The following is a 27,573-nucleotide window of genomic DNA, read 5'->3' on the forward strand; positions in this document are numbered from 1 at the left end:
AAAATGCAGGGACAAATCGGGTCATTTTTGTACCCTTTCTTTAACAAATATTCACTCAGACGATTGTACCACATCCTTCCTGATTGTTTCAGTCCATACAGAGATTTCTGAAGCTTTATTGAACAAGTTTCTCTTGAATCTTTGTATGTTTCAGGCACTTTAAATGCTTCAGGAATTTTCATGAAAATGTTGTGGTCCAATGAGCCATATAGATAGGCTGTGACAACGTCCATTAGACGCATTTCAAGTTTTTCATGAACTGCCAGATTTATGAGATATCTAAAGGTGATTGCATCTACCATTGGAGAATATGTCTCCATAAAATCAATGCCAGGTCTTTGAGAAAAACCTTGAGCAACGAGTCGGGCCTTATATCTCATGACTTCACCTTTCTCATTTCTTTTTCGTACAAAAACCCATTTGTACCCCACTGGCTTGATATCTTCAGGTGTTCGGATTATTGGTCCAAAAACTTCACATTTTTCTAGTGAAGCCAATTCAGCTTGAATTGCATCCTTCCATTTTGGCCAATCATTTCTCTGTCTACATTCGTGAACAGATTTTGGCTCAAAATCTTCATCTTGTTGCATTATTTCAATAGCAACATTATAGGCAAATATGTTGTCAATCACAACATTATTTCGGTTCCACAACTTTCTCGTCGAGACATAATTCATTGAAATTTCATTATTTTCAGAAGTTCGAACCTCCTCATCATCATGTGTTATGACTTGGGTCTCATCTTGAGAAATTTCTTTCAACCCATGATCATCTTGATCATTTATTCCTTTTCTCTTTCGAGGATTTTTATCCTTGGAACCAATTGGTCTACCACGCTTCAAATGTGGTCTAGACTCATTTGCCTTAACAATTTGTCCCGTCGGGATATCAACTCGAACTGGAGCATTAACAGCTGGAATATGCGACTTAGTAATCCTTGGAAGATTCGTAAATGCATCTGGTAGCTGATTTGCAATGTTCTGCAAATAAATTATTCTTTGAACTTCTTGCTCACATTGGTTTGTTCGAGGATCCAGATGAGATAGAGATGATGAATTCCAATCTATCTCTTTTCCCAATGACTTATGTTCTCCCCCTAATGTTGGGTATACTGATTCATCAAAATGACAATCAGCAAATCTTGCCTTAAATAAATCTCCAGTCATAGGCTCCAAATATTTTATGATTGAAGGAGATTCATACCCAACATATATCCCCAACCTTCTTTGCGGCTCCATATTTGTGCGTTGTGGTGGAGCAATTGGGACATACACCGCACATCCAAAAACTCTAAGATGGGAAATGTTTGGCTCTTGACCAAAAGTCAATTGTAATGGGGAGAATTCATGATAATTGGTTGGCCTTATGCGCACAAGTGTTGCTGCATGCAAAATAGCATGCCCCCACATAGACACAGATAACTTTGTTCTCATTAGTAATGGTCTAGCTATCAATTGCAGACGTTTAATCAATGATTCTGCTAGACCGTTTTGAGTGTGAACATGCGCAACTGGATGTTCAACAGTTATACCAGTAGACATACAATAATCATTAAATGCCTGAGATGTAAACTCACCAGCATTATCTAGACGGATTGTCTTTATTGTATAGTCTGAAAATTGTGCTTTCAATCTTATTATTTGACCCAGCAATCTCACAAAAGCCATGTTGCGAGTTGATAATAAACACACATGTGACCATCTTGTAGAAGCATCTATCAAGACCATATAATATTTAAAGGGTCCACATGCAGGTTGAATTGGTCCACATATATCACCCTGTATACGTTCCAGAAACGCAGGGGATTCAATTCCAACCTTAACTGTTGATGGTTTAATGATCAACTTTCCTTGAGAACAAGCAGCACAAGAGAATTCCTTTGATTGAAGGATATTTGGGCTCTTTAAGGTGTGTCCATGTGAATTCTCAATGATTTTGCGCATCATATTAAATCCAGGATGGCCCAACCGGTCATGCCAAATGATAAAATCATTAAAATTAGTAAACCTTTTGTTTACTACGGCATGTGATTCAACTGTACTTATACTTGTATAGTACAACCCAGAAGAAAATGCAGGTAATTTTTCATGCACAATTTTCTTCTCAACATTAATTGTAGTAATGTAAAGGCATTCAACCTTTCCTTCATTAGCCGTCTCAACATGATAGCCATTTTGGCGAATAACTTTGAAACTTAATAAGTTTCTTTGAGACTTACTACAATATAATGCATTATCAATGCTTAATATTGTCCCTCCAGGTAGTAATAAGGTCGCTCTTCCAGAGCCCTCAATTAATTTTGTACTACCTGATATTGTGTTGACATATGCCATTTTCATAACCAAATTAGAAAAGTATTTCTTTTCTTTTAATATTGTATGCGTTGTAGCACTATCAAGAAGGCATACATCTCCATTACTCATCTTGAATCCAACTGACAACTGGGGATTTCTATTAATTTTCATTAAAATAAAATACATCAAAAGAAGGAAGAAACAAAATTAACAACGGAAATTTAAATACTTCAACATAAATAACATGATAATTAAAAATACATAAGTAAAATATTAACAGACTTCATTCCCCAGCTAAAAGATCAAAATCAGTTTCGATCTCCAAAGAAGTCATCAACTTCCATATGAGTAATGTCACCAAGGCCATCAAAAACATCATCCTTTAAAGCCAAATTTGCTTCAATATCCTTATCATATTTTTGAGATGTTCCCGGCTTATCATCATCTTTAAGAGTCATATATGACTCAGCTCGAGCATTGGAAGAGGAAGCACCACTTTTATTTCCTTTCTTTTTAAAGGAATTTTGATAGAGCCTTACAAAATGTTCATGTGTGCGACATTCATTCTTCCAATGGCCTTTCATGCCACAACGACGACAATTACTTTTTGAGGGGTTATTTTGAGAACTCATGTTGTTCTCCCTTTTATTATGACCACCACCTTGACGATTAGTGTATCGTCTTTTATCTTTGCCACGTCCCCGTGCATTATTATATCCCCGATGATCATCTCTTTTTACTTTAGGTTGATCACGTGCTTCCACCACATTTGCCTCCGGTAATGGAGCAGCTCCAGTGGGACAAGCTTCATGATTTTTCATTAAAAGAGCATTATGTTGCTCAGCCACCAACAGACATGAGATTAGTTCAGAATATTTCTGAAAACCCTTTTCACGATATTGTTGCTGCAATATCACATTTGAGGCATGGAAAGTAGTAAGTGTCTTTTCCAACATGTCCTCATCTTTTATAGTCTCCCCACATAATTTTAACTGGGAGGTTATCCTGAATACAACAGAGTTGTATTCAATTACGGTCTTAAAATCTTGAAACCGTAAATGCATCCACTCATAACGGGCTCTTGGCAACACTGTTGCCTTTAGGTGGTCATATCTCCCCTTTAAGTCAGTCCACAACTCAAGTGGATCTTTTACCGTCAGATATTCAATTTTCAGGCCCTCATCAAGATGATGACGAAGGAAAATCATAGCTTTCGCCTTATCTTGACTCGATGCTTCATTTCCCTGAGTAATAGTGGCATCAAGACCTTTAGCAGCCAAGTGAATCTCAGCATCGAGTACCCATGAAAGATAATTCTTTCCAGAAATATCTAATGCCACAAACTCAAGTTTGGATAAATTCGACATAATGAAATTATGAGAGAATATGTGAATCAAATAAAAATATTTATATAATACCTTTGCAAGTAGCAACTTCGTGCTGATAACATATTGTAAAGAAAGCTCAGAATATAAGAAGAAAAAGACAAGAAGTATAAGATAGAGGAGATAATTTTCTTATTCAAGTATGTATTACAAAAGGTGAATGATATCTCTATTTATAGAGTTGAGATATCACCCCAAAAGCCCCCATGATAAATGTCCAATTAGTAGGTACATAGTTATCCAAATGATTCTTATCACCTTGGGAACATGTATACATGAATACAATTAAGTCTTGAGTAAATCTAAAGGACAATCCACACAATTCAATGGATTTATAACAATAAAATAAAATTAAAGGATATTCAGACTTTTTTTCTTTAAAAAGTAAAATAAAAAATAGAATCCGAGATTATCAAATTAAAAAGCAGCACATGGTTTCCCCAATTCCCAGCATGACCCACAGATATGTCTATCCAAATTCTTTAAATCTAAAAGCACACAGATACTTGTATTCGTAAATCCATCATAACGGCCGCACATGGAAATTAAATATGTGGGCGCACTGCAAAATAACATATTTGTTATCATTATCTTATTATTGCAATCATATATAAATAAATAGAGATTTGCATACTTCAAATCACAACAACCTGACTATTCAAACATATAAAAGAAGAAGAAGAAGAATGTCTGGGTTAGTAGATATGTGGACAAATGAGGTTCAAAATCGAAACAAGACAGATAAGAATGAAGCCATTGTTGATACAAGAAAAGGAAGCAGTGAATTGGTTCGTGAAAAGTATGAAAAATGTGTTTCTTTATTAAGTAAATTCAATAAGTCGATGAATTACTCTGAAGCTTCTGTCGCTATGATTGTCGATTGTGTTAGCCCATGAATATTGCTTCCTTTACTCACCTTCCAACCTTGATGTTGTGGTGTTGGGTATGTAGGTTTGACAAGCCCTTCTGAATAACACTGTGTACATATGCTTACAGTTAAATCCAAATCCTTCAATGCATTTTCATTCGATAATTCTACTTGTTTAGTTTTATGCATAAAGCATACTCACTTTTATTTGTTCATTTTAAATTTGACAGTTTAAATAATATTCATTTCTAAAGATGTTCATAGTTCGATTTAGATCGATTATTAGTGAAAATTAAAATAAAAACCAATTTAAATTGATTTTTTTTTATTCTTAATATCAAATAAAAAAAATAACCTCGATTTGGTTATGATCAGTTTGGTTAGTTTATTCCGTTTAAAGGTATTAAGTTTGTTGAGGACGTAGACATCTCGATGGAAACAAACACTTAGTATATAAATAATCACAAATAAGCTATTACATAAACAAAGTGATTCATCCAACGTTTCAAGTTTTAAAAACGGAAAGAACTCATTGTCAATAATAGCATGAAGTTGGTTCAATATTTTGGAGATCTCAAAATCTTATCAATAAACTTTTAAAAAAATTACACCTTATATATTGAGAAATTACTTCTAAAATAAAATGTCATAGTCAAAACTAATCAATTACCATCTTCTTTAGCTTGAACTTTAAATTATCCAATATTGCACTAATTTTTTTTAGAAAAGGATAGAGAAAGTGTAATCTTTAAAGTAATGAATATTGAGGAATTTTGATTTAAGGTTTTAACAGACGAACTAAAATTTAAGTGTTAGACTTTAGAAAAGAGTAAAATTAAAGACTTAAGTTAATTAAAATATATCAAAGTACTTATATTTTATTTATAAATGTATATAACTTCTCTGTTCGATTTGTTTATTTTTGCAGTTAATTTTTTTTAAATCAAAACCAAACTAAATAATATCGACTTTTCAAAATTTAAAACCAAACCTAACCAAATATCAATTTTTTTAAAAAAATTGATGTGGTCCGATCTGCTGTTCAATTTAATTTTTGAACCATAACCATAATCATGAACTACCCTGCTCATATTAATTATATTTAGTTTAAGATGTTGAAAAAGTAATTTGAAGACTAAATAGTTGATTTTAAGGATAAAACATGAAATAGTTGATTTATATATTAAAAAATAACAAATTAAAGAAAATGTCTACAGTTAGTGTAAATTGCAAGACGAAAAAATTACAAAAAGTATATGTTGTGACTCGGGAATCAGTGTACAACTAATGTAAATTACAAGACGAAAGAACAAAAGAGCAATAAAGTATGACACATTTGGATGGGCTTAATAAAAGTAGCTTTAAAAAAGTACTTTTGAAAGTGTTGAAACTTATTTTTAAAATAAGCAGTTATACGTTTGGATAAAAGTGCTGAAGTTGTTATGCCAAACGTGAAAAGGGAAACATAGAAGAAAGATGTTAGAGTTATATGGGTAATTTGGAGATTGTATAAAAATATTAAGGGAAAAAACATAAAAATGTGGTCAACTTAAAACAACTTATAAACTAAAAAAAAAAAGCACCCTCACCCCAGCTTTTAACTTTTGGCTTAAAATAAGTTTTTTTAAACTTAAAATAAGCTATTTTGAGTATTGCCAAACACTTAAATAAATCAAAAACCAGCTTTTAAGTCAGTTTGACCAGCTTTTAAGCTGAGCCAAACAGGCTCTATATGTCACGAATCAGTCTACAATTATTGTAATTACAAGTTAAAAGAAGAACAAATTTAAACTTTTTTTTTTTGTCTATATTCTAATTTGATTTTTGTATTCAAAGAAATTTTTTTGATCATTTACAATAAATTTTACAAAAATATTAGTGAAAAATAAATAAATTTGATTATCAAAATAATAATTTAAAGTTAGTTACTGAAACAAAAAAAATATGTTTGACGATGATAAAATTTACTTATATGAAATTATATTTTATAGAAAAAAATAAAAAATTAGATTAGAATTTTTTTTTTTTCCATTTCTGTTAAAAGAAAAGAATACATTGAGCGTTTGTTTATAAGTGGATATATACGAACAACTTTTTCGTAACAAGCTTTCGCTCTCTACCAATATTATCGTTTTTCCTCCTTTGTTTCTCTAACGGTCACTTGGACCTAATGTCTACGGTGAGTCGGATGGCTCCGCCGGTCCGACCACCTCTTTTCCCCGTAGACCAACCCCCTTCTCTTGCGCAAAGGTTTCCTCCCCTCCCTTCACAAAGGGTTGGACAAAAAGCCCTAACTCTTGACTCTCTAGAAAGGCAAATGGAGTATTCAACAGTTTACTAAAGGATCGATTTCCGACCAGAGGGATAACACTAATGAAGGGCGATGTTTTGCTGAGGATTCGAGCTATCATACAAACAGGATGAGGAGGAAGAAAGTTAATCTACCACACAGATCTTACAATTTATCTGAAGGTAAGGCTACTGTCACTTTCACCAAAGATGAAAACGATCTGCTAGCTGAATCGTGTCGTCTTACGATAGTGGGAAAATTCTCGAGAATCAGACCTTCAATAGATAAAATTCAATTGGAGTTTAATAGAGTGGTTGACCTTAAGGAGGGGAGTGAAAATTGGGGTCTACGATATGCACCATGTTTTCATTGATTTTGAACAGGAAGAAGACCATAGAAATGTCTACCATAGGAATTTTCTGTCAATCTGTGGAATGCAAATGAAACTTCTCAAATGGACAACAGATTTCAAACTCGAGAAGGAGACCACTCTTGCGCCAGTGTGGGTGAATCTGCCGGACTTGCCTTGGCATTATTTTGAGTGGGATGCTTTATGTCGTATTTTAGCTCCTATTGGCACTCAGATCATCACGGACAAGGCCACTTTATCTAAGACGAGACCCACTACTACGAAAGTCAAGGTCGAAATCGATGTTACAAGACCACCCTTAAAGGAAGTTCAGATAGAAATTACGAACTCGAAAGGCATGAACGAGTGTCTTGTGCAAAAGCTAGAGTTTGAAGCTATTCCAGAATTTTGCTTTAAATGCAAAGTTCAAGGTCATAGTGATGCTAATTGCAGGGTCCTTTACCCGGAGTTAAGAAATGAATATGCTAATGAAGGAAAAGAAGGAACAACTAGTACAAGTGCTTCGATAGCTTCTGACAAAATACAGGAACATACCAAGGATAATGGAATGCAAGTGGATACCATAAGAAATCAAGGAACAAAGTTACAAACTGATATTGATACTAATATGGAGCCAGAGAAGTGCCAAGAGGAAGAGGGTGGACCACAGTGACTAGAGGAAAAGGATAAAATAAAGAAAAACTTGATGGGAAAAAGCAACAATTATAGGTAGCCGTGCAGGGTATTCAAAATACAAAGATGCTTGATAATCCAGTTACGCAAAGCAGCGTGAACAAGCCTATAGAGAAGGTTGAAACTTCAGGGAATATGTCCATTAAGGCTAAAAATATTAATCAAGAAACGAAGTTCCCGGGCAGCAAGAAATCGATAGGCGTTGAGGAGGAAATCAATGACCCCTCATGGCAACCCTTGACCAAGAGATAAAAGAAAACCTCTATGATCAACAAGGCGATCGATCCGTTCAAAAGGCCAGATGTTTAATGTCTCCCTCTATATTGAAAGAAAAGATACACTAGATCCTGGTATACATGGCCCGTCAAACATTTTCTATGGAACTGTTTTAGGGGTCATAAACGTGGACAATAATCTGCTGAGGTTTAGTGATTCTCCTAACACTACGGAATAAGTTAAGCGAGTGCCTACCCATAACAATGAGCATACCCTGCACATAGAGGATAGCATGGACACTGAAGTGAACAATCCCATTCCTCGGAGGGAAAAAAAAATGCCATGATGAATACAACCATTATGAGACTGAACCAGAATAAGAGGATAAAGAACTTTCTCGAGATCTGTCTGTCTCAGATGGAGAAATGAACAACATGTCCTCTGTCCAAGATAACAAAGATAACCTTGATGCTAAAGGAACAACGCTAAAACAAGATATTTGTATGACAAACAACCTCTCACCAAGAGGAACTGATGTACTTGTTACAGACTGGATTCCTAGGGAAAGAGATGACTCTAACAAAGGGATATGCAAAGGTACAAACCTTAATGTTTCCAATGATTAAAGCTCTGTCATGGAACATAAGGAGTGTCAACACTCAATGTACCTTCGAAAGGCTTAAAACTATCAAAGCTCAATACAACTTATCTTTCATCTGCTTACAAGAACCATTTGTGAGAAGTGATCAAATCATGACTTATATGAGACAACTTGGGATGGAAGGCTGTCATTCCAACTCCAATCATAAAATTTGGACATTTTGGTCCAATGACTTTGAGGTAAAGGTCCAAGATAACTCCCAACAACAGGTAACTTTTCAGGTATGCCATAAAGATACAAATGTTATGTATTATTTAACCAATGTATATGCCAAATGCAGGAAAACCCTCAGAAAAGAGCTTTGGACAGAACTTGTGACCATTTCAAATAGGCTGAATGGTCCTTGGGCTGTTGTAGGTGATTTAAATGTCATTTTTGATTCAATGGTGCAGAAAGGAGGTTGAACCCATAGGGCAGAGAAAATTTTTGATTTTGTTTCCTGTTTATCTGATTGTGGTATTGAAGATGCAGGTTATGTAAGTAATATGTTCACCTGGTGCAATAACAGAAGAGGCTCTAATACTATATCGAAGAGATTGGATAGACTTATGTATAACTCTTCTTGGTTTGATCAGTTTGACAAAACCACTGTTACTCACCTTACTAATGCGTGTTCAGATCATGTGCCTCTTCTTGTACAATCTTTTGTCAACTCTACAGATTTTGTTAAATATTTTAGGTTCTTAAACATATGGACTGAGAATGAGGACTTCTTAACTGTGTGAGATCCAGTCGGGGTGAAGGATGTCTACCTAATCCAATGTGGAACTTGCAATTAAAGTTGAAGAAGATGAAAGCAAGGCTAAGCATATGGTCGAGAAAAAAATATGGTGATATCTATGAAGATGCCAAAAATATTGAGAAAAACATTGATGAACTAGAGCAAAATTTGATCAACAGTGAGGGGACAAGGACGCTGTTAAACAAAACTAAGGCTGATGATATCCAATACCTCAAGGTTCAAGACTCCATTCTCAAACAGAAAGCGAGAGTGAAATGGCTTAGTGAGGGTGATCAAAATACTACATATTTTCATAGTTCCTTAAAAGATAGGAGAAGGAGACTTCACATTAACAAAATTCAGGATAAACAACTCCAATGGGTAGAAGGTAATGAAGATATCAGTAAGGCAGCTGTGAGATACTTCAAAGGAATTTTCTGCCAGACTCATGAGTTTCAAGACATGGATGAACTTAAGAGCATTCTCCCCGTGGTTAATGATGCAACCAATATGGATCTCATTGCCATGCCATCCACGAATGAGATTAAAGAAATTGTTTTCACTATGGACCCGGATAGTGCCCCAGGTCTCGATGGTATCACTGCCAAATTTTTTCAAGTTTGTTGGGATATTATTAGTAAAGACATTACTTTGGCCATCCAGGCCTTTTTCTGTGGTGCATCACTTCCTAGTAGTTTCACTCATACTTGTATCGTCATGTTGCCCAAAGTTCCTTTCCCCCCACATTTTTCAGACATTAGACCTATTAGTCTATGTAAAGCAAAATATTTGCCAAGCTTCTTAATACAAGGTAAAGTAAATGTCTAACTAATCTTATTAGTGGTAATCAGAGTGGCTTTGTTCAAGGGAGGGAAATTACTGAAAATATTTTGTTACCACAAGAAAATATCATGACATTGCCTGCCCCAATACTGAAGGTAATGTGGCAATCAAGTTAGATATGACAAAAGCATATGATAGAGTTTCATGGCCGTATTTATGCATTTTGATGAGAAATTGGTTTTTGTGAAATTTTGATTGACTTAGTTTTAGGACATATTTCGAGTAATTGTACTGTCTTCTAGTGAATGACTTTAGATATGGTTTTTTTTAAGTCAGAGAGGGGTCTCAGGCAAGGAGACCCTATTTCCCCTTCAGTTTTTATACTTAGTGCTGAGGATTTTTCTCGATAACTTAATAAAATCTCTCTCCGGAAAGACTTCAATGGATTTCCTATGAGCAAGAAAGGCCCTCTTATAAATCACCTTGCATTTGCTGATGATATCATGTTATTTTTCAGTGGTTGCAGAACATCTCTCAAGCTTCTTAGGGGCATACTGGCTGATCCGGACAAATGATCAACAAACATAAATCTTGTATTATTCTTGCTCTGAAAGGCCACAGAAGAAGATATGGCAAGAATTGAGGGAATCACTGATATGAGCCATAAGACCATGCCTATTAAATACCTTGGGTGCCCTCTTTATGCGGGAAGGAAAAAAATTGTTATTTTCAGTGAGATGGTTGAAAAGGTTATTAGCAGAATTACTGGATGGCAATCCTAACTTCTCTCAATTTGTGGGAGAGCTATTCTAATCAAACATGTCCTCCTTTCACTCCCTATTCATCTCTTAGCAGCGATTCATCCTCCCAAAGGTGTTTTAAAACACTTAGAAAGAGTTGTAGCTTGATTTTTCTGGAGCGGTAATGATGAATAGAAAAAGTTCCATTGGGCCTCGTGGGATGATTTGTGCAGACCTTATGACGAAGGTGGTGCCCAGTTTAGAAAACTTCAAGACATTTGTGATGCTTTCACAACAAAGCAATGGTGAAATTTTAGAACGAGTCAGTCATTATGGAAGAAATTCCTTATGGCTAAATACTGCCAAAGAGTGCACCCTTTGATCAAGCAATGGTACTCAGGTAACTCTCATTCTTGGAAAGCTATGTGCAAAAAAAAAAGTAGATCATCATATCCTCTGGAAAATTGGAAAAGGTAATGTTACTTTTTGGTATGACAGATAGTAAAGGTGTCTTCAAAGTATCTTCTGCTTGGAAGTTAGTAAGAAGTACTCAATAAATTTCATGGATTGATATTGTGACCTGGAATAAAGTCATTCCCTTTAAAATGTATTTTACTGTTTGGAGAGCTTTAAGGGATAAAATTCCTATCGATCTAAGGATTAGTAGAATGGGGATAACTATTCCTTCAAAATGTGTGTTGTAAATCTGCTAATATGGAAGGAGTAGAACATTTATTTTATAGAGGGGAGATGGCCAATGATCTTTGGAGACTTATATGAGACCCGTTAGGGCTTGGTAGCGCTAATTCCTCATATAGACAAATCTTGATCAACATATAGAAGTGTAAAGTCTTTAATCCCATAAAATCTCTCATCTATAAATGTCTCTCTATTTTTGTGTCTTGGGAAATATGGTGTGCTATCAAGTAAGGAACAGAAAAAGTGTCTTTGAAAAGATCTATATCCTTGATAGATAGCCTTTAATATGAGCCAGTCCGTGTATAAACAACTTAAAATGGGGCATGAATGGAAGGACATTATAAACATTCTTAATCGCAAGTTTTTTTTTTTTTTTGGTGAAAAAGACCATATGGAACAAACCTGAGCTTGTATTTGTTAAGATAAATTCTGATGGAAGTTATTTGGAGGCGGGGTCATAAGGGACAATGATGGTAAGTCTATTTTTGGGTACTCTCTCGAGCTGGGCAGAAGCTATGACGCTTGAGTTTGGAATAAAATGGTGTTTAGAGAATGATTTCCTCTCTTTTACCGCGGAAAGTGACTCCAAAGTCCTTGTGGATAGTGTCACTCAACTCCTTGGAGAATTATGGATGATGTTAATGAAATTATTAGACTTAAAGAGCTTGCAGGTTTTAATATGGTGCAGGGAAGCAAACAAGGTCGCAGACGAGCTCGCTAATCTAAAGTCATGGCTTCTCGCAAAATCAAATGTTTCAGTCTTATAAAGAATTACCATTGAAAGTGAAAGGACTCTTGAGATTAGACAGGTTGGGGCTTCCCAATCATGGTACAACCAACAAAAAGAAAGCAGAAATCACCTTAGTTGTGCAGATTAGTCTAGGCCTTTTTTGGAGGCTTGGTGTTCCTCGTTATTGCATTTACATCATCTTTCATGCTGTCTTAAATAGTCTTATCTATCACCTAAGCAAGTCGGGGAAACTTGTAAAGATATCTAAATTCCTTCTCTACTTTTTGTTTGAAAGATGAATAAAAGTGTATATCAGCTAAGTTGAACCCTTTTTCGATAAAACAAATACATAAATTTTTATAGCTTAAAATAAAAGAATCTTTAAAATTTAATAGAAAATTATTGGATCGTTTATACATTTATTCTTTTTTTTTAACGAAGTTTTTAATTATTTTACAATTCGTAGGAGAATGATTTGGTAATAATCAAAAGTACAAAGAAAATAGTGGAGCATAATTTGAGAATGATCCGTAGAACAAGAATAGAAAGTAGAGATGTACTAGGCCGGGTTGATTTGAAAATTTCATTAGAAATTGATTTTTTAGTTTTTCTTTTTAAATTTTCTTATAATTATATCGTGATTAAAAAAGAAATTAAATATATTTTCATTCATTTTTATGAAGGACTAAAACTTGAAAACGTTAATTGAATAAAGATCTTCAAAAAAGACTATAAATACAAAATACTTTCATTAAAATAGCAACGTTCAGTATGCTGAATTTATTAGATTAAAGGCTACGATTAAATTGAATACACAAAAAATTACTTACAAAGTAAATTCGTTATTAACTTCCAATTGAAAATATATGAAAATATAACTATTTTAACTTTCGATCTAAATACAAAATAAAATATTTACAAATTAAAATTTAAAATAATATCCAAAAAATTTTGTATTCTTAAAATGTTCTACTCCCTCTGTTCCCAAAAAAAAATTGATCCAGTTTTCTTTTTAATTTTTTTTTATAAAAATAACATATTTTTTTTTGGTTTTTAACATTAAAATTTTACCTTTCTACATAACATTTTTAAGACCATACAATTAAAAAAAAACAATTTTGTACATTTCACATGACTTTAATTTATAACAACAAAAAATAAATGTCTTCTTTATTTTCTTAAATTTCGTGTTAAATCAAACTAGACAATCTTTTTGAAAATGAAGGAGTATAGACATTATCAATTCAATATAAAAATGTTGTGCTTTGTCAAATACTAATGAATAAATTAAACATTTAAAATATATCACATATTTAATTATATTAATTCATTTCGGTAAGCCATAAAACTTCACATATATTTTCATTGAATATGATATGCACATTAAAATTAAAGAATATAGTTATTCGATAAAATTAAATTAAAAAAAATATTCATGTATTTTGTCTAATATAAATAGAGTTGGCCAAAAAAGGATAAACATAGAACACAGTTTCCCAATTGCTTACTTCAGATCCACAGTATTTGGACCCAACCTCACACTCCTTTCTGTCTTAGCCAAACAATTGCATTCTGAAAATGAAAAATATGTGGGCGGCCAACCATAATCACACTTTCTATTCTATTTTTTCCCCTCATTTTGTTACAATTTGTATACATGGGAAAAGGATCTGAAAAATACTTTAATTTTGATCAAAATTAATGTTACGATATCAAATTTTATGAAGGATCTTTTACTCTCCTACACTATTTAATAATGTATTTTAAAGGTATATATCTACCCACGTGGAAACATTATTTTTCATAATGATGCAATATTTATGATATTTATGTGGGCACATATATACCTTTAAAATGCTCTATCAAATAGTGCACGGGGTAAAAAGTCCTCTTCAAATTCGATGTCATTACAATAATTTTGATCAAAGTTCAGATATATTTCAAATCTTTTTCCCCATATATAAACATAGACTTATAGTGATACTTGAAGGCACACCAAATTTCCAAATCATTTATTTATCAAGTTTAGCTCTTTTTTCACAAGAAGAATGTCTGGGCTAGTAGATATGTGGACAAATGAGGTTTCTGGGCTAGTAGATATGTGGACAAATGAGGTTTCTAAGTTGCAAAACAAGAAAGGTCAAAATAAATTTGTAAATGCCTATTTTCACAAGAAAAGAAAATAGTGAACCCCTCTCTTTTTTTCAAAGATATGATGGATTGCCACTCGATAAGTTGCTTAATTATCCTGGGGTGTCTGTCTCAATGATTGTCAATTATGTTAGCCTATGAATAACCAATGTAAAACATTACTATGTTTTTTTCTCTTTATTAAGTTGAGAAAATTGTACTAGTATTTGATAAGCTACTTTAAATAACTTCATGCACATATACTTGCATCTAATTAAAAGGATTTCTTTTGAGATATGATTAAGAATTATTCTTCTCTAACTTTCTTGCCAATCATAAAAAAACACAAGTGGTATGTTTGGTAGGATGAAAATGTTTCATGGGCTGATTGATTGGTATTTTGGGTTTCTAAATGAGTTTATGGATAGATTTGGTAGCCTGATTGGCCGAAGGGTTTTTAGGGCTTCGTCCTTTTCAAATTATATTTTTGGAAAAAAACACAAGTACTTTCTCAACTATACGTGAAATTTCAACTACTTTAGGTATATATTAGTCCTATTACTCTCTAAATTATTTTAAAGTGTAAGAAACACACCCTTAACACTGCCTATGTTGGTGTAGATAATGGTGAACAATTACGACGAAGAAGGCAGAGGTTTAAGATTCTGAAAGATCAATCATATATATATATTTATTTTATTCCTTGTAATCATTTTTTATTTTTTTAAACACAGTAGGACACTTAGTTGGTTAGATAAAGTAGGACATGTTTCATAGTTGGCTTGTCACGTTCTCAATTATCTTTAGGCAGTTTATTGTTCACCTATTTTGTGAGTTGTATATATATGCATCTGTACAGTAATCTCAAACACACAGAAAAGAGAATTTTCTCTCAACCAATTTCTTGCTATTCTTTCATGGTATCCGAGCAAGTTTAAAATTTGCCTAATATCCTATGTTTAGTTTTCTCTTTTCTTCATCTTCTCTGCAATGACACCCACGTCTTCTACTTCTGATCCAATTATTGAAAGCACTCCAACCACCTTTTTTGCTGGATATAATATCATTGATTCAACTCATCCTTACTATACTCATCCCTTTGATTATCCAGGGATGAATCTCGTTTCCACGACTTTTGATGGGAAAAGCTATAGTGGATGGAGAAGGGCAGTTATAATTGCGCTCTCTGCCAAAAACAAACTTGGATTCACTGATGATTCACTGTCGATTCCAAATCGCAGATTTGGCTCTTCATAAGGCATAGTCACGCTGCAATGACATGGTTTTTTCGTGGCTTCTAAACTCTTTATCTAAAAAGATAGTTGAATAAATGCTTTACTCATGTTGCAAAAGGAACTAAATGTTGGGGTGCAAGGTAACTCTAAGTATATCAGGCTACTTCACTAAAATAAAGAGTTGATGGGATGAACTAGATGCGTTAAACACTTTTTCTATTTGTGTTTGTATGTGCGATTGCGGTGCTGAGGCAAAACTTCTGAAAGCCCATCAAGATGAAAGGTTGTTACAATTCCTGATGGGGCTGAATGAGTCTTTATTGGTGCAAGGAGCAATTTTTTTTGTCATCCCCTTTACCCTCTATTGGACAGCTTATTCCTTGGTTATCCAAGATGAAAAGCAACGAGAAATCAATATTTCTCCCTGTCTATCCAGGGGATTCTGCATCTTTTATCGTAACAGATCAATAAGGAGGAAATATAAACTATCCCAGTCTTAAACCACCAAAGGGATCTGTTGAATCAAAGAAGAACTCAAGCACATGTTCCTATTGCAGAAAGCCGGGTCATAACATTGAAAAACGCTACAGAATTCATGGATTTCCTCCAGATTTAAAGTTCACAAAGCAAAGGAAATTTCAACCTTTGGCTAACAATGCGTACCACGCTGCGGATGAGCTGATCAAGGGGGTAATGGGTTCTCAAATGGAAAAACTCTAACTTAGGAGAACATAGGAGAACTTCTGCAATTACTTCAACAATTCAAAACCGGACAACAAAGTGATAACAATGTTGAAGCTACCACGAGTGCCAAATTGTGCTGGTATGAAAATGTTTTTCAATTCTTATGCATTTTTGGTTAAAATAAACACCAATTCTTGGATATTGGACAGTGGTGCATCTGAACATATGACTTTTAACAAGCATCTTCATTCCAATTTTAAGCTATTAGGAAATCCAATCATGGTGACACTTCCCAATTCTCACAAATTTAAGGTCACACATTATTTTCAATTCTCACAAAGTTAAGGTCACACATCATGGTTATGTTAGTCTTCTGCAAAATTTAATCTTGCATAATGTTCTTTATATTCCACATTTTAAATTCAATCTTATGTCTGTCCACAAGTTGTGTAAACAACTTAATCGACATGTTCTGTTCACTCCTGATTCTTTCTTTCTACAAGGCCCTTCAGTGAAGCAACTACTAGAGACTGGTGAAGAAAAAGGTGGACTCTACATTCTAAATCGAAGTCTAAAGTTGCACCTTCTAGAGATACTTTTACTTTAGTCAAGTTTTAATTCCAAGAAGGCACTGTTGCCAATCCTGTTCATATTTTAAATTTTAGTTTCTGTGTTCCTGTTTCAAATGTAGAAGAGAAGCTATGGCATTTTAGACTCGGTCATATGCCTTTAATCAATATGATTTTTTTTTGTGTTTTCCAGTATCTCATTGTTCAACTTTTCAATCTCCATGTATTATTTGTCCAATGGCTAGATAGTCCAAACTCCCTTTTCCCTCTAGTTCTATTTCTACATAATCTATTTTAGAATTAATTCATGTAGATACTTGGGGACCTTACAACAATCTTATTCATGAAAATTTCAGATATTTTCTCACTATAGTAGATGATTTTAGTAGAGGTTACCATCTTCCAAATCAAATTCATTTACAGTACTTAAATCTTTGCTAAGCATGATAGAGAGGCAATTTCGCACTAAAGTCCAAAAAATAAGATCAAATAATGCTTTTGAATTAGGAACTGAAAAACTGCAATTTGAATTTTTTTCATCTGAGAGAAACATTCACCAAACAACTTGTGTTTCGGTTCCACAACAAAATAGAGTTGTTGAAAGGAAACATAAGACATCTATTAGATATGTCTATAACGTTTCTTTTTCAATCGCATTTACCTATCAAGTTTTGGGGTGATTGTCTTTTAACAACAACCTATTTGATTAATAGGTTTCCTTCCAAAGTTCTTAAATACAAATCACCTTATGAGATTCTTTTTAAGTCTAAACCAAATTATCAAAGTCTTAAGTGTTCTGGTTGTTTGTGTTTTGCTTTCACTATTTCAGTTCATAGGGCAAATTTTAAACCTAGAGATGTGTCATGTTAGTTTTTGGGATATCCTTATTGAAAGAAAGATTATAAGTTACTTAATCTTCAAACCAAGAAAATCTGTGTTTCAAGAGATGTGATATTTCATGAAAACATATTTCCTTTTGCCTTTACTAAACTTGGTGAATGTACAAAGTCTTTTCTACCTAAGGATTATATTGTCCCTAAGGATCATGTGCCTACTTTAGTTCCTCATAGTCTGGCCACAGAGGACAATTCTATTCCCATTTCACCTATCACTAAGTCTGGTTTTCCTAATGATCGTCATTTTGGTTTCTTTGAATCTACATTTTCTTCTATTATTCCTACAAACATTCCCTCAACTTCAGTGTCTCCTATGGTCATAGATAATATTCTTATAAAATCTTCTAGATCTTATAAAACGCCTAGTTATCTAAAGGATTATATATGCAATGTTTTGCACCTCACCAATGTCACCATTTCTTGATTTCTTTCCTCTGTTACGCCTCCTCGGTTTTCCTTTTCCAGCTTGTCTTCCACAAATCAAACATTCATAAATTCCCTCTTAAACCTCAAAGAACCCACTAGCTACACTCAAGGTATGATGCACCCAGGTTGGCAAAATGCCATGGCTAAAGAAATTGCAGCACTTGAATTAAAAAAAACTTGGGAGGTTGTAGAGTTACCTCATGGTAGAAAGACATTACCCAAGAACATTCAGCTGGAAGCATGGAAAGACTCAAAGCTTGATTGGTAATTAGAGGCGATATATAAAGAGAGGGAATAAATTTCAATGGAACATTTTTATCGGTGGTTAAAATGACTACTATTAGGTGTACTTTGTCTGTAGTAGTCAAAAAGAATTGGGAGCTATTTCAACTGGATGTGGATAATGCATTTTTACATGGAGATTTAGATGAGGAGGTGTATATGGAATTTCCGGTCGGACTTACTCCTCCTTCCTCAAATCATGTTTGTACGCTGAAGAGATCCCTTTACGGGCTTCGACAGGCATCTCGGCAATGGTATGCCAAATTGACTTCTGCCTTAAATCTTAAAGGTTTTACTCATCCGTTAAATCACTATTCCCTGTTCTATAAGAAAACAAATTCTTCTATATGTATTGTGGCTATCTATGTAGACGATATCTTGTTAACTAAAAATGATATTAAAGAGATGAATAACTTAAAGTCTTCATAAATCAAAAGTTCAAAATTAAAGACTTGGGGAACTTGTACTATTTCCTTGGTATGGAGTTTCTTCGCGAGTAAGGGGTCTAATTCTCAGTCAACACAAGTTCACTTTGGATTTGCTGTCAGAATTTGATATTCTGGCCTTACTGCAATATCTTCCCCTCTTGATCCCACATCAAAGTTGCTTGCTAATTCGGGTGAACTAATCAAAGACCCAACTTTGTATCGCCATCTACTCGGAAAATTAAATTATCTCACACGTACTCGCCCAGATCTTTCCTTTACAATACAACAGTTGAGCCAATATATGCAAGATCCAAGGCCCCTCATTTGAATGTTGCTCTTCGTGTCCTTCGCTACTTGTTGAGGGACCCTGGTATGGGATTATTCATGTTTTCATCACCATCCTTTGAATTGATAGCTTTTTGTGATTCGAATTGGGGGACTTGCCCAATTCACGGAAGTTTGTAAGTGAATTTTCTATGCTCTTGGTGCTTCTCCTATCTCCTAGAAGTCAAAGAAGCAGACTTCTATCTCCCTCAGCGCTACTGAAGCTGAGTATTGGTCCATGAGAAAAGTTGTTGCTGAGTTGACTTGGTTGGTACGATTATTCACTAGTCTTTCAGCTCCTATAGCTTTGCCGGTTCCTCTTCACTCGGATAGCAAAGCTGCTATACATATTGTCAAGCATCCTGTTTTTCAAGAGTGAACCAAGCATGTGGAGCTTGATTGCCATTTCGTCTGACAATAATTTTTTGCTGGTTTAATTTCACTCTCATTCACTCCATCTTCGTCTCAATTAACCGATTTATTCACTAAGCCCTTAAATAGGGCCTCTTCACAGTTACCTTCGAGGCAAGCTGGGTGTGTTCCCCTCCCTTTCCACCTTGAGGGGAGAGGGGGAGGTGTTGGTGTAGATAATGGTGAAACAGTTACGACGAAGAAGCCAGAAGTTTAAGTTTCTGAAAGATCAGTCATATACATCTTTATTTTATTCCTAGTAATTATTTTTTAGTTTTTTAAACAAAGTAGGACACTAAGTTGGTTAGATAAAGTAGGACACATTTCATAGTTGGTCAGTCACGTTCTCCATTATCTTTATGTAGCTTGTTGTTTTACAATGATTTAAAACACACAAAAAAGAGAATTTTCAATGTCATCATTATATCAATGTCTCGTCATTAAAAAATAATTTTGTTTTAAAAATAAATCATGTCATTTGATTCCTTCTTCTTCATTATCAACACCCACTCCATAAACATTAAACCCACTTATTTTTACCATTAAAATTCATAGCGATCATCATGAAATTATAACTAACCATCAAATTTATCCCTTTAGTACAAGTGGATTCCATATCTACTATGAATTTAAATTTTTACCACGAAACATCAAAACACAAACTATATATTTTATCACCCACATTTAAATTCATCACAAAATATAACTCCAATCCTCAAATACTCGAGCAATTCAATCTGAATTTAAAATGTTAGATCTCTTATATCCTATTGAAGTTACTGATCTAACAAAATAAGGAATAAATAAATTTCATTAATTATGGTCCAAAATCTCCATTGGAGAAACCACCTTAATTTTGAACTCTAATCCAAAAAAAATTCAAAAAAGAGGGTCATTTTTCCTAATTGAATTTGGGTTAAGAAAATCCATTTGAAGTGAGAAGGGAAAAAGAGGCGGCGGGGGTATTTTGGTGGAGTACTTAAACGGATTGGAGTTAGGATTGGGGTAGGGGTGGGATGCCATAATATTGTTGGAGAATATGTGGGGGTGGGGGCTGAGGGTAGGGTCATGACGTGGATAATTGAGGAGGCAGGGGTGTTGCCTACACTAAATTCATAATATGCAATTTATTTTTTACCTCAGACCATCTCCAATCCACCTCTGTTTTACTCTCCATTCTTTATGTTTGGAAAGTAAAATAGAGAATACCCTTTCCAACCACCATATTACTATACTCCATTTATAGAGAGGTGAATAGTAGTTCGCCAAATTTGGAGAACTACTATTCACACTCTCTAATGACTATTTTTATTACTTACTAATTAACATATTATTTTACATATCATATATAATGTCAATAATTAAATATCTAATATTAACACTGTAACATCTCGGATTCTAGATAAACTAAGGTTAAGCTAAGAAAAACAAGAAAAATCAAATTTGGAAATAAGTACGAAAATCTGGAAAACAATTTCCAGATCAAAAGTGAGTTTTGGACATTTTCAACCGACCATAACTTCCAACTCAGGAAAAATTTGGGTGAGTTCTTTATATGAATGAAAAGCCCGATGAAGATATTTACAACGACGCCAAGTTTGCAAATTTTCGAGGTTGTATGAGTGAGATATGACCTTTGGAAGATGGGATGTTGAGCAGGGAAAGTTCCAAAACCGGATTTAGTTGTAATCCATGTTTTAAAACTGTTTTCGGATCTAAATCACTGGGTAATAAATTAATTAGGGATCCTAAGAGGTTGGGCTGGGATCCATGGGAGTTTGAGAAGGTTTAGAGATAAAAACGAAGAAGAAAGTCGGAAAATCCGTTGGAAGGGATGCTGGGGCGCCGCGCCTCCAAAGCACCTCGGGACAGAGTTTGTCTGTCACACTCTGGCGCTCCGCGCCTCTCGAAGCTCCTTAGGACAACCTCTGTCCTCAGGCTATGGTGCTCTGCGCCTTCAGAGCGCCAAGACCCCCTTGAGACCCCGTTCTTTCCCTATCTTTTCGTACTAATTCCTAAGTGATGTACCCCTTAAACCTAGTTGTTTCCAACACTCTAAGGTACATTTAAACATCATGAAATCATCCATAAACATGAGATCATGATCCTTGAATCCATAAATCAATTCAAGGAAAGTTAAGATGAAAGTGAAAGAAGTTCAGAGCCAAGTCTAGAAGTTAATAAGCAAGTCAAAGTAAACTTATAAGTTCTCTAAAGTCTTTTACAAATGTTTTCACTTTGTTTTAAAGACTTAAAGTTCAAACCCAAGTAAAGAGTTGAGTTCATATCTCAAAAAGCTAAAAGGGAACTAAGTATTCCCTACGAGTCAAAGTTTTAAGTTAAGTAAAGAGCAAGATTTGAGTTCATTTCTCAAAAGATATAAGGGAACTAAGTATTCCCTAGAGTTTTGCAAATGTTTCACATTTGAGTAAAGAGGGGAACTAGAAGTTCCAAAAAAGTTTTAAACAAAAAGGGGAACGTTGATTCAAAAAGGAGCTTTTTAAAGTTAATGGGTACAGTAAATTATCTCAGCCCAAATGAAGGAAGTTTTATTAAAAGTATGAGCTAAAGTACATTTTTAGGAGTAGTATTGAACACCAATGTGGAGATAAGAGTTCATATTAACTGAAGTCTCCATGTAAACCATGTAGCCAACATGAGAATTGACGTGTCATACTTTTTAGATGATCACGTAAGGAGAGCCAGTGGATCTACTTAGTTAAGTAAGGTCCTATACTGATGACAAGATGTAGGATGGTCCTCTGGAACGTGAGGTAAGACGTTGTACCATCACTTAGGCTCATGATGATGGTTGTCGGTTAGAAAAACTCCAAAAAGGCGACATTACTTTCTTATATAAGTAAAGTTGAGTTTTAAACTGCATTTACTTTAACGAAATAAGTTGTTATCACTGTTTTATGAGCTTTATATATATATATATATATATATATATATACACACACACACACACACACACAACTTGCATGTGATTTAAACTGCTTTTATATGTATATAATTTGAGTTTAAGTGTACTCTTGAGTTAAGTAGAGTTGAGGTAAGTTCATCTAATCCCTTCAAGCTTAAGTCATTGTTTAGTTCTCCAACTCGCATACTCATACATTCAATGTATTGATGCCAGTTGACCTGCATCTTTTCATGATGCAGACGCAGGTACCTAGGATCAGCACACAATGCTTCGTTGATTCCAGAATGAGCTTTAGAGTTTGTGGTGAGCCTTTTTGCATTCTGGAGGACATCATTTTCATTCCTATATTAGCTTAGTTATTAGGATGTTGTGGGATTTGTCCCAACATCCCTCTCTAGACAGTTTAGAGGCTTCGTAGACTAAAGAATTTCAGTTTGGAGTTATTTTCAGTTATTAAGACTCAAGTGTCATTTTAGCCAAAGTTATGATATGACGTATTTCCCTCTTATTATGTGTTACTCGTGTCAAAGTTGAGGTTTTGTTTTCCGTTGATTTAAGTAGCAAGGCCAGGGGTTCGTTTGAGGGCCAGCAATGGTCTTCAAGTGTCGGTCCCGCCCAGGGTGTAGGCTCGGGTGTGACACATACTTCTTTTTAAATGTAATATAATATTTTAAAAAATATATTTTTTAATATATATTACTTTCATCACGAGTTAATAGTATTTTAATTTTTTCTCATTTTCGTGGATAATCTAATTTGATTTTATTATTAATTTTCACTATGCAAAAAACTAAAATGATAAGATGAAAATTTTAATTTAAAAATACAACACATATATGATAATTTAAATACAAGATAACATTATGATACATAACATAATAATTAAATTACAAGTAATAATTAATTCGCCATGAAACAAGAATCATGTCGAAAAAGATGTTGAACATGCATTCGGCGTTCTACAATTTTTGCACGACCGTAACGTTTTTGGAGAAAGTGCTACATGATATAATGAGTACATCTATTATACGACACAACATGATAATTAGGATGGACGTGATCCTAATGCACCAATTCAAGATGTCGTAGAGGGTCCAACTCCAACGACAAAAATGGAGGTAGATGAAATTTTTTTGATTTGAACAACTTTTAGCTAGACATAAAAAAAATTAAGGACAAAAATGCTCATTTTGAACTCCAGAATGCATTAATAGAGCTTATATGAGTAACGTAATAATTTAAAAAATCAGTGTGTATATACTTGTATTTCCCTTTTTTTTCATTTGTTCATTAATTTGTAAATTATATAATATTTTCTTGCAATTTCTTTTATTTAAATTTAGAATGAAATAATAATTTTATATTAAATAAAAAAATAAAAAAGATTATTTCATATGAAAATTATATGTAGTAATTGGAAAAAAGAAATAAAAAATTATATTATGTTATAAGAAGATAAAGAAGAAATAGAAATAATATTATAATATTAAGGAGATAAATTTTTTTTTAAAGAGTAAAATAGAGAACTTGGTTGGAGTTGGATGTCTGAAAAAATAGAGAGCTCTATATTTGTAGAGGAAAATCGAGTGTAGAATTGAAGATGCCCAGTGGATTCAAGCTATTAATTTGAGTAAAAAATGAAAATGAAAAGAGAAATTAACAACAGTATACAGATAAATGAAAAACATCAAAAATAATTCATCGACAATTTAAATATGTTGTGAAAAAAATTATAAAATTGACTTTATGTCGTTAAAAAAAATAATTAAAAAGATGTCAATTTTTTTTAATTTTAATTAATAATTATACTAATTAATTATAAAAATGTCCAATAAAAAATGAACACATCCATTTTAATCAGATTTTAATATCTCATTTTCGTGTCTCACAAGCCTATAAGAGAGTAACACACACTCTTGTGCCATCTTAGCACAAAAGAGTGCATTTATTACACTTTAAAATAATTCAAGGAGATAAAAGGACTCATGTATAATTAAGGTGTGTCGCTTAGATTTCATGAATAATGTCGGAGGCCGGAGGGTTTGGGGGGGGGGGGTTACTTGTGCCGTTACCCTTATTTTTTTGAGCTTCTAATTTAATAACTAGTGCAATACATAAATAATAGATAAAAATAAAGTATTATTATTATTATTGTAGATTTCGTTAATGATATAGACTTATAACTAATTCCACTTACCCTTATTTTTTTTAGCTTCTCATTTAATAATTGGTGCAATATATAATTAATAGGTAAAAATAAAGTATTATTATTATTATTATTATTATTATTATTATTATTATTATTATTATCATAGCTTTTTGTTAATGATTTAGCAAAATATTGACTTATAACTAATTCAACCAGTCAGAAATTTATAATAAAATGATGACAATAGAAAGTTTTAAAAGATAGATTAAGAAAACGTGACATTCATAAGACTAACAATAATAATTATTATAATAATACTAGTAACAAGTCCTCAAATATAATAGGAATTAATGATAAAAGTAATTATAACTTAAAAGCTTTTTAAAATATAAATTGAAGAAAATGAGGATCAAAATTGAATGTTAACTCTTCATCCCCCTATTACAAGCCCAAACCATCCTGACAACATCACACAAGCTAGTGAAACAGCAAACCTCCTAGTCAAAGTCTTGGCATAATAACCACCTGGGACATGCCCGAAGTAATTCATAATCACCCAAAACATGAATCAACACACCATTCAAGTAACTCGGACCACCAAGTATTCCCAGACATCGTCCAGAGTTTAACATTTCCTTCTTAAGGATGTGCATTGGTCGACTCGACTTGGTTTATGTATTATTGGTTTGATTTATCGATTTTCGATTTTTAAATACGCTAAAAAACGTATAACCAGATCAATAATATATTTTTCATCGATTTTCAATTTATCAGTTTTGTCCATTATGGATAGATTTTATGTTTAACCAATAACCAAATGATTATAAATACAAGTATACGACTTCTCCAACAATTAGACACGACAAGACAAAAATATAATTTCACAAATGCTCATAAAATAGAAATAATAATAACTAACATGAAAAAAATTATACAAGTATAAAACAAAGAGAAATTGAGAGCAATAGAGTTCTTACTTTAGTTTTTGACATTTTGTATGATGTGAAGTTGTGAACTCAAAGTCAATTTAAAGTGTGAATTGAAGGCTAAAGGGTAAATACAGTAACTAGTAAGGTATTGAGATTAATATCTAATATATATTTATGTATGACTAAAGAAGTAAATTACTGCAGTCTTAATAGGTTATCGATTCATCCAAAAAAATCAATATAAAAAAAATCAAAACCGAATCGGTAACTCGATAATTTATTTTATAAAACGATTAACAAATTGTTAATCCAATAACCCAATAAAAATAAATCAATAATTCCCTCTACCCCAATTTATGTGACACATTTCATTTTTCTAGAGTCAAACAATTTAAGTTTGACCAAAAATTTGAACGCACGTGATCTTCAATATTTTTGAAATAAAATTTATATATTTGTTAACTATGTAAAAAGTACTACAAGTCAAAATACTTGATAATCCATAATATTAATGTAATGATCTGACAGGTCATTTTTGAAAAGTTTTGTAAATTTATCATAATTTCCTTCCAATATCGACCCCGAGTCTTCTATGATTGAGTTTGAAAGTCGATATTGATATTTATGTTAAAAGTTAAAAATTTGATAAGTTTTGATTTTGAAAGAATCAGTTGTTAAGAAAGTGGTTTTCGATATCTTTTGAGTTTCGAGTATCGGATTGAATTTCATCAATTCCAACTCCTGAAATTTAAAATATGATCCATGAGAGTTGTCGATTTTACATTCAGAGGTTTTTTTTTTTAGGATTTGAGGTCATGAGTTGTGAATTGTGGAATTTCAGTGTTTGGATTGACTTTGGTCAACTTCGGGGTTCATATGTTCGGATAAAAATTATGAGAGTTCCGTTTGATTCAAGGCATAACTTTAGGTGTAGGCGCGGTCATGGTTTATTTTTTTGAGAGGCCTGAGTTTATTAGCCTTTTTAGGCGTGAGTTAATTTCTTGTGACTTTTACAAATGTCGTGTCAAAGAGACCTCATATTCGTATTGTGACGATTTCATTGAGTCCGAAACATCGAGTATAATTGATTTACATATATGGTTTGAATGTACGGGGCTCCTAACAAATCATAAGGGTTTTTTTGAGGTTTAAAGTGCTAACTGATTTTCAAATGTTTGAGTTCTGGTGCGCTCTGCTTTTACAATAGATGGCTCACTTTTGCGAGACTCGGTTCAGCGAGGGTTGGATCACCTTTGCAAAGGGTCAACCCATATTGACCTTCACAATTATGAAGAATTCATCGCTTAACGACCTATGCTTAAGCGAAGGACTGGTCGCAGAATCGAGGCCCACGTTTTTAGCGGAGTTTTCTTAAGCGAACCTTTGGTTGCTTGTATAACGTAAAAAAAGATTTTGGCCTGAAAATTTCGAGATTTAAGCCCCATTTCACCATTTTTTTGAACTTGGAGACCTTGGTGGCAAACTCAAAAAGGATTTTCCATGCTAAATCATGTTTTAACATCAAAATACGAGATTTTCATTGGTGAATGATGAGGTTTCCCAAAAACACAAGTTCTTAGCTAAAAGGGAGTTTGAACTAATTTTAAGTCTCATTTCGAAATAATTTTTCCTAATGAGTTTTTAAAGCCTTGAGTGATGTTTTCATGTATTAAATTTCAATTTTAAATCATAATTTTAGAATTGGATTTTGTGTTGATTGACCCACCTTTCAAGAGGATTGATGTGGGTAATGTT

The 27,573-nt window shown here is 33.4% G+C and overlaps 2 protein-coding genes and 1 long non-coding RNA gene across 3 annotated transcripts in view; 1 reads left to right on the forward strand and 2 right to left on the reverse strand.

Moving 5' to 3' along the window:
- Positions 1–2,602: 2,602 nt before the first annotated feature.
- Positions 2,603–3,661, reverse strand: LOC138338890 (uncharacterized). The gene has a single exon (XM_069289974.1). It carries the CDS (start codon positions 3,659–3,661, stop codon positions 2,603–2,605), a length of 1,059 nt encoding a protein of 352 aa, XP_069146075.1.
- A 346-nt stretch (positions 3,662–4,007) lies between these two features.
- Positions 4,008–27,573, reverse strand: part of LOC101266680 (pentatricopeptide repeat-containing protein At2g15980) — a 43,917-nt gene continuing 20,351 nt past the window's right edge. The window contains exon 5 of the mRNA XM_069290351.1: positions 4,008–4,241. The gene's annotated coding sequence lies outside the window, so the exon portion shown is untranslated. The remainder of the gene's footprint in view (positions 4,242–27,573) is intronic.
- Positions 6,646–12,749, forward strand: LOC138339047 (uncharacterized). Its single transcript, XR_011212073.1, has 2 exons — positions 6,646–11,400; positions 11,499–12,749. It is a non-coding gene; the product is annotated as an uncharacterized lncRNA (long non-coding RNA).

The sequence above is a fragment of the Solanum lycopersicum genome, chromosome 10 (assembly GCF_036512215.1).
Source record: "Solanum lycopersicum chromosome 10, SLM_r2.1".
In the NCBI taxonomy this organism is placed as follows: Eukaryota; Viridiplantae; Streptophyta; class Magnoliopsida; order Solanales; family Solanaceae; genus Solanum; species Solanum lycopersicum.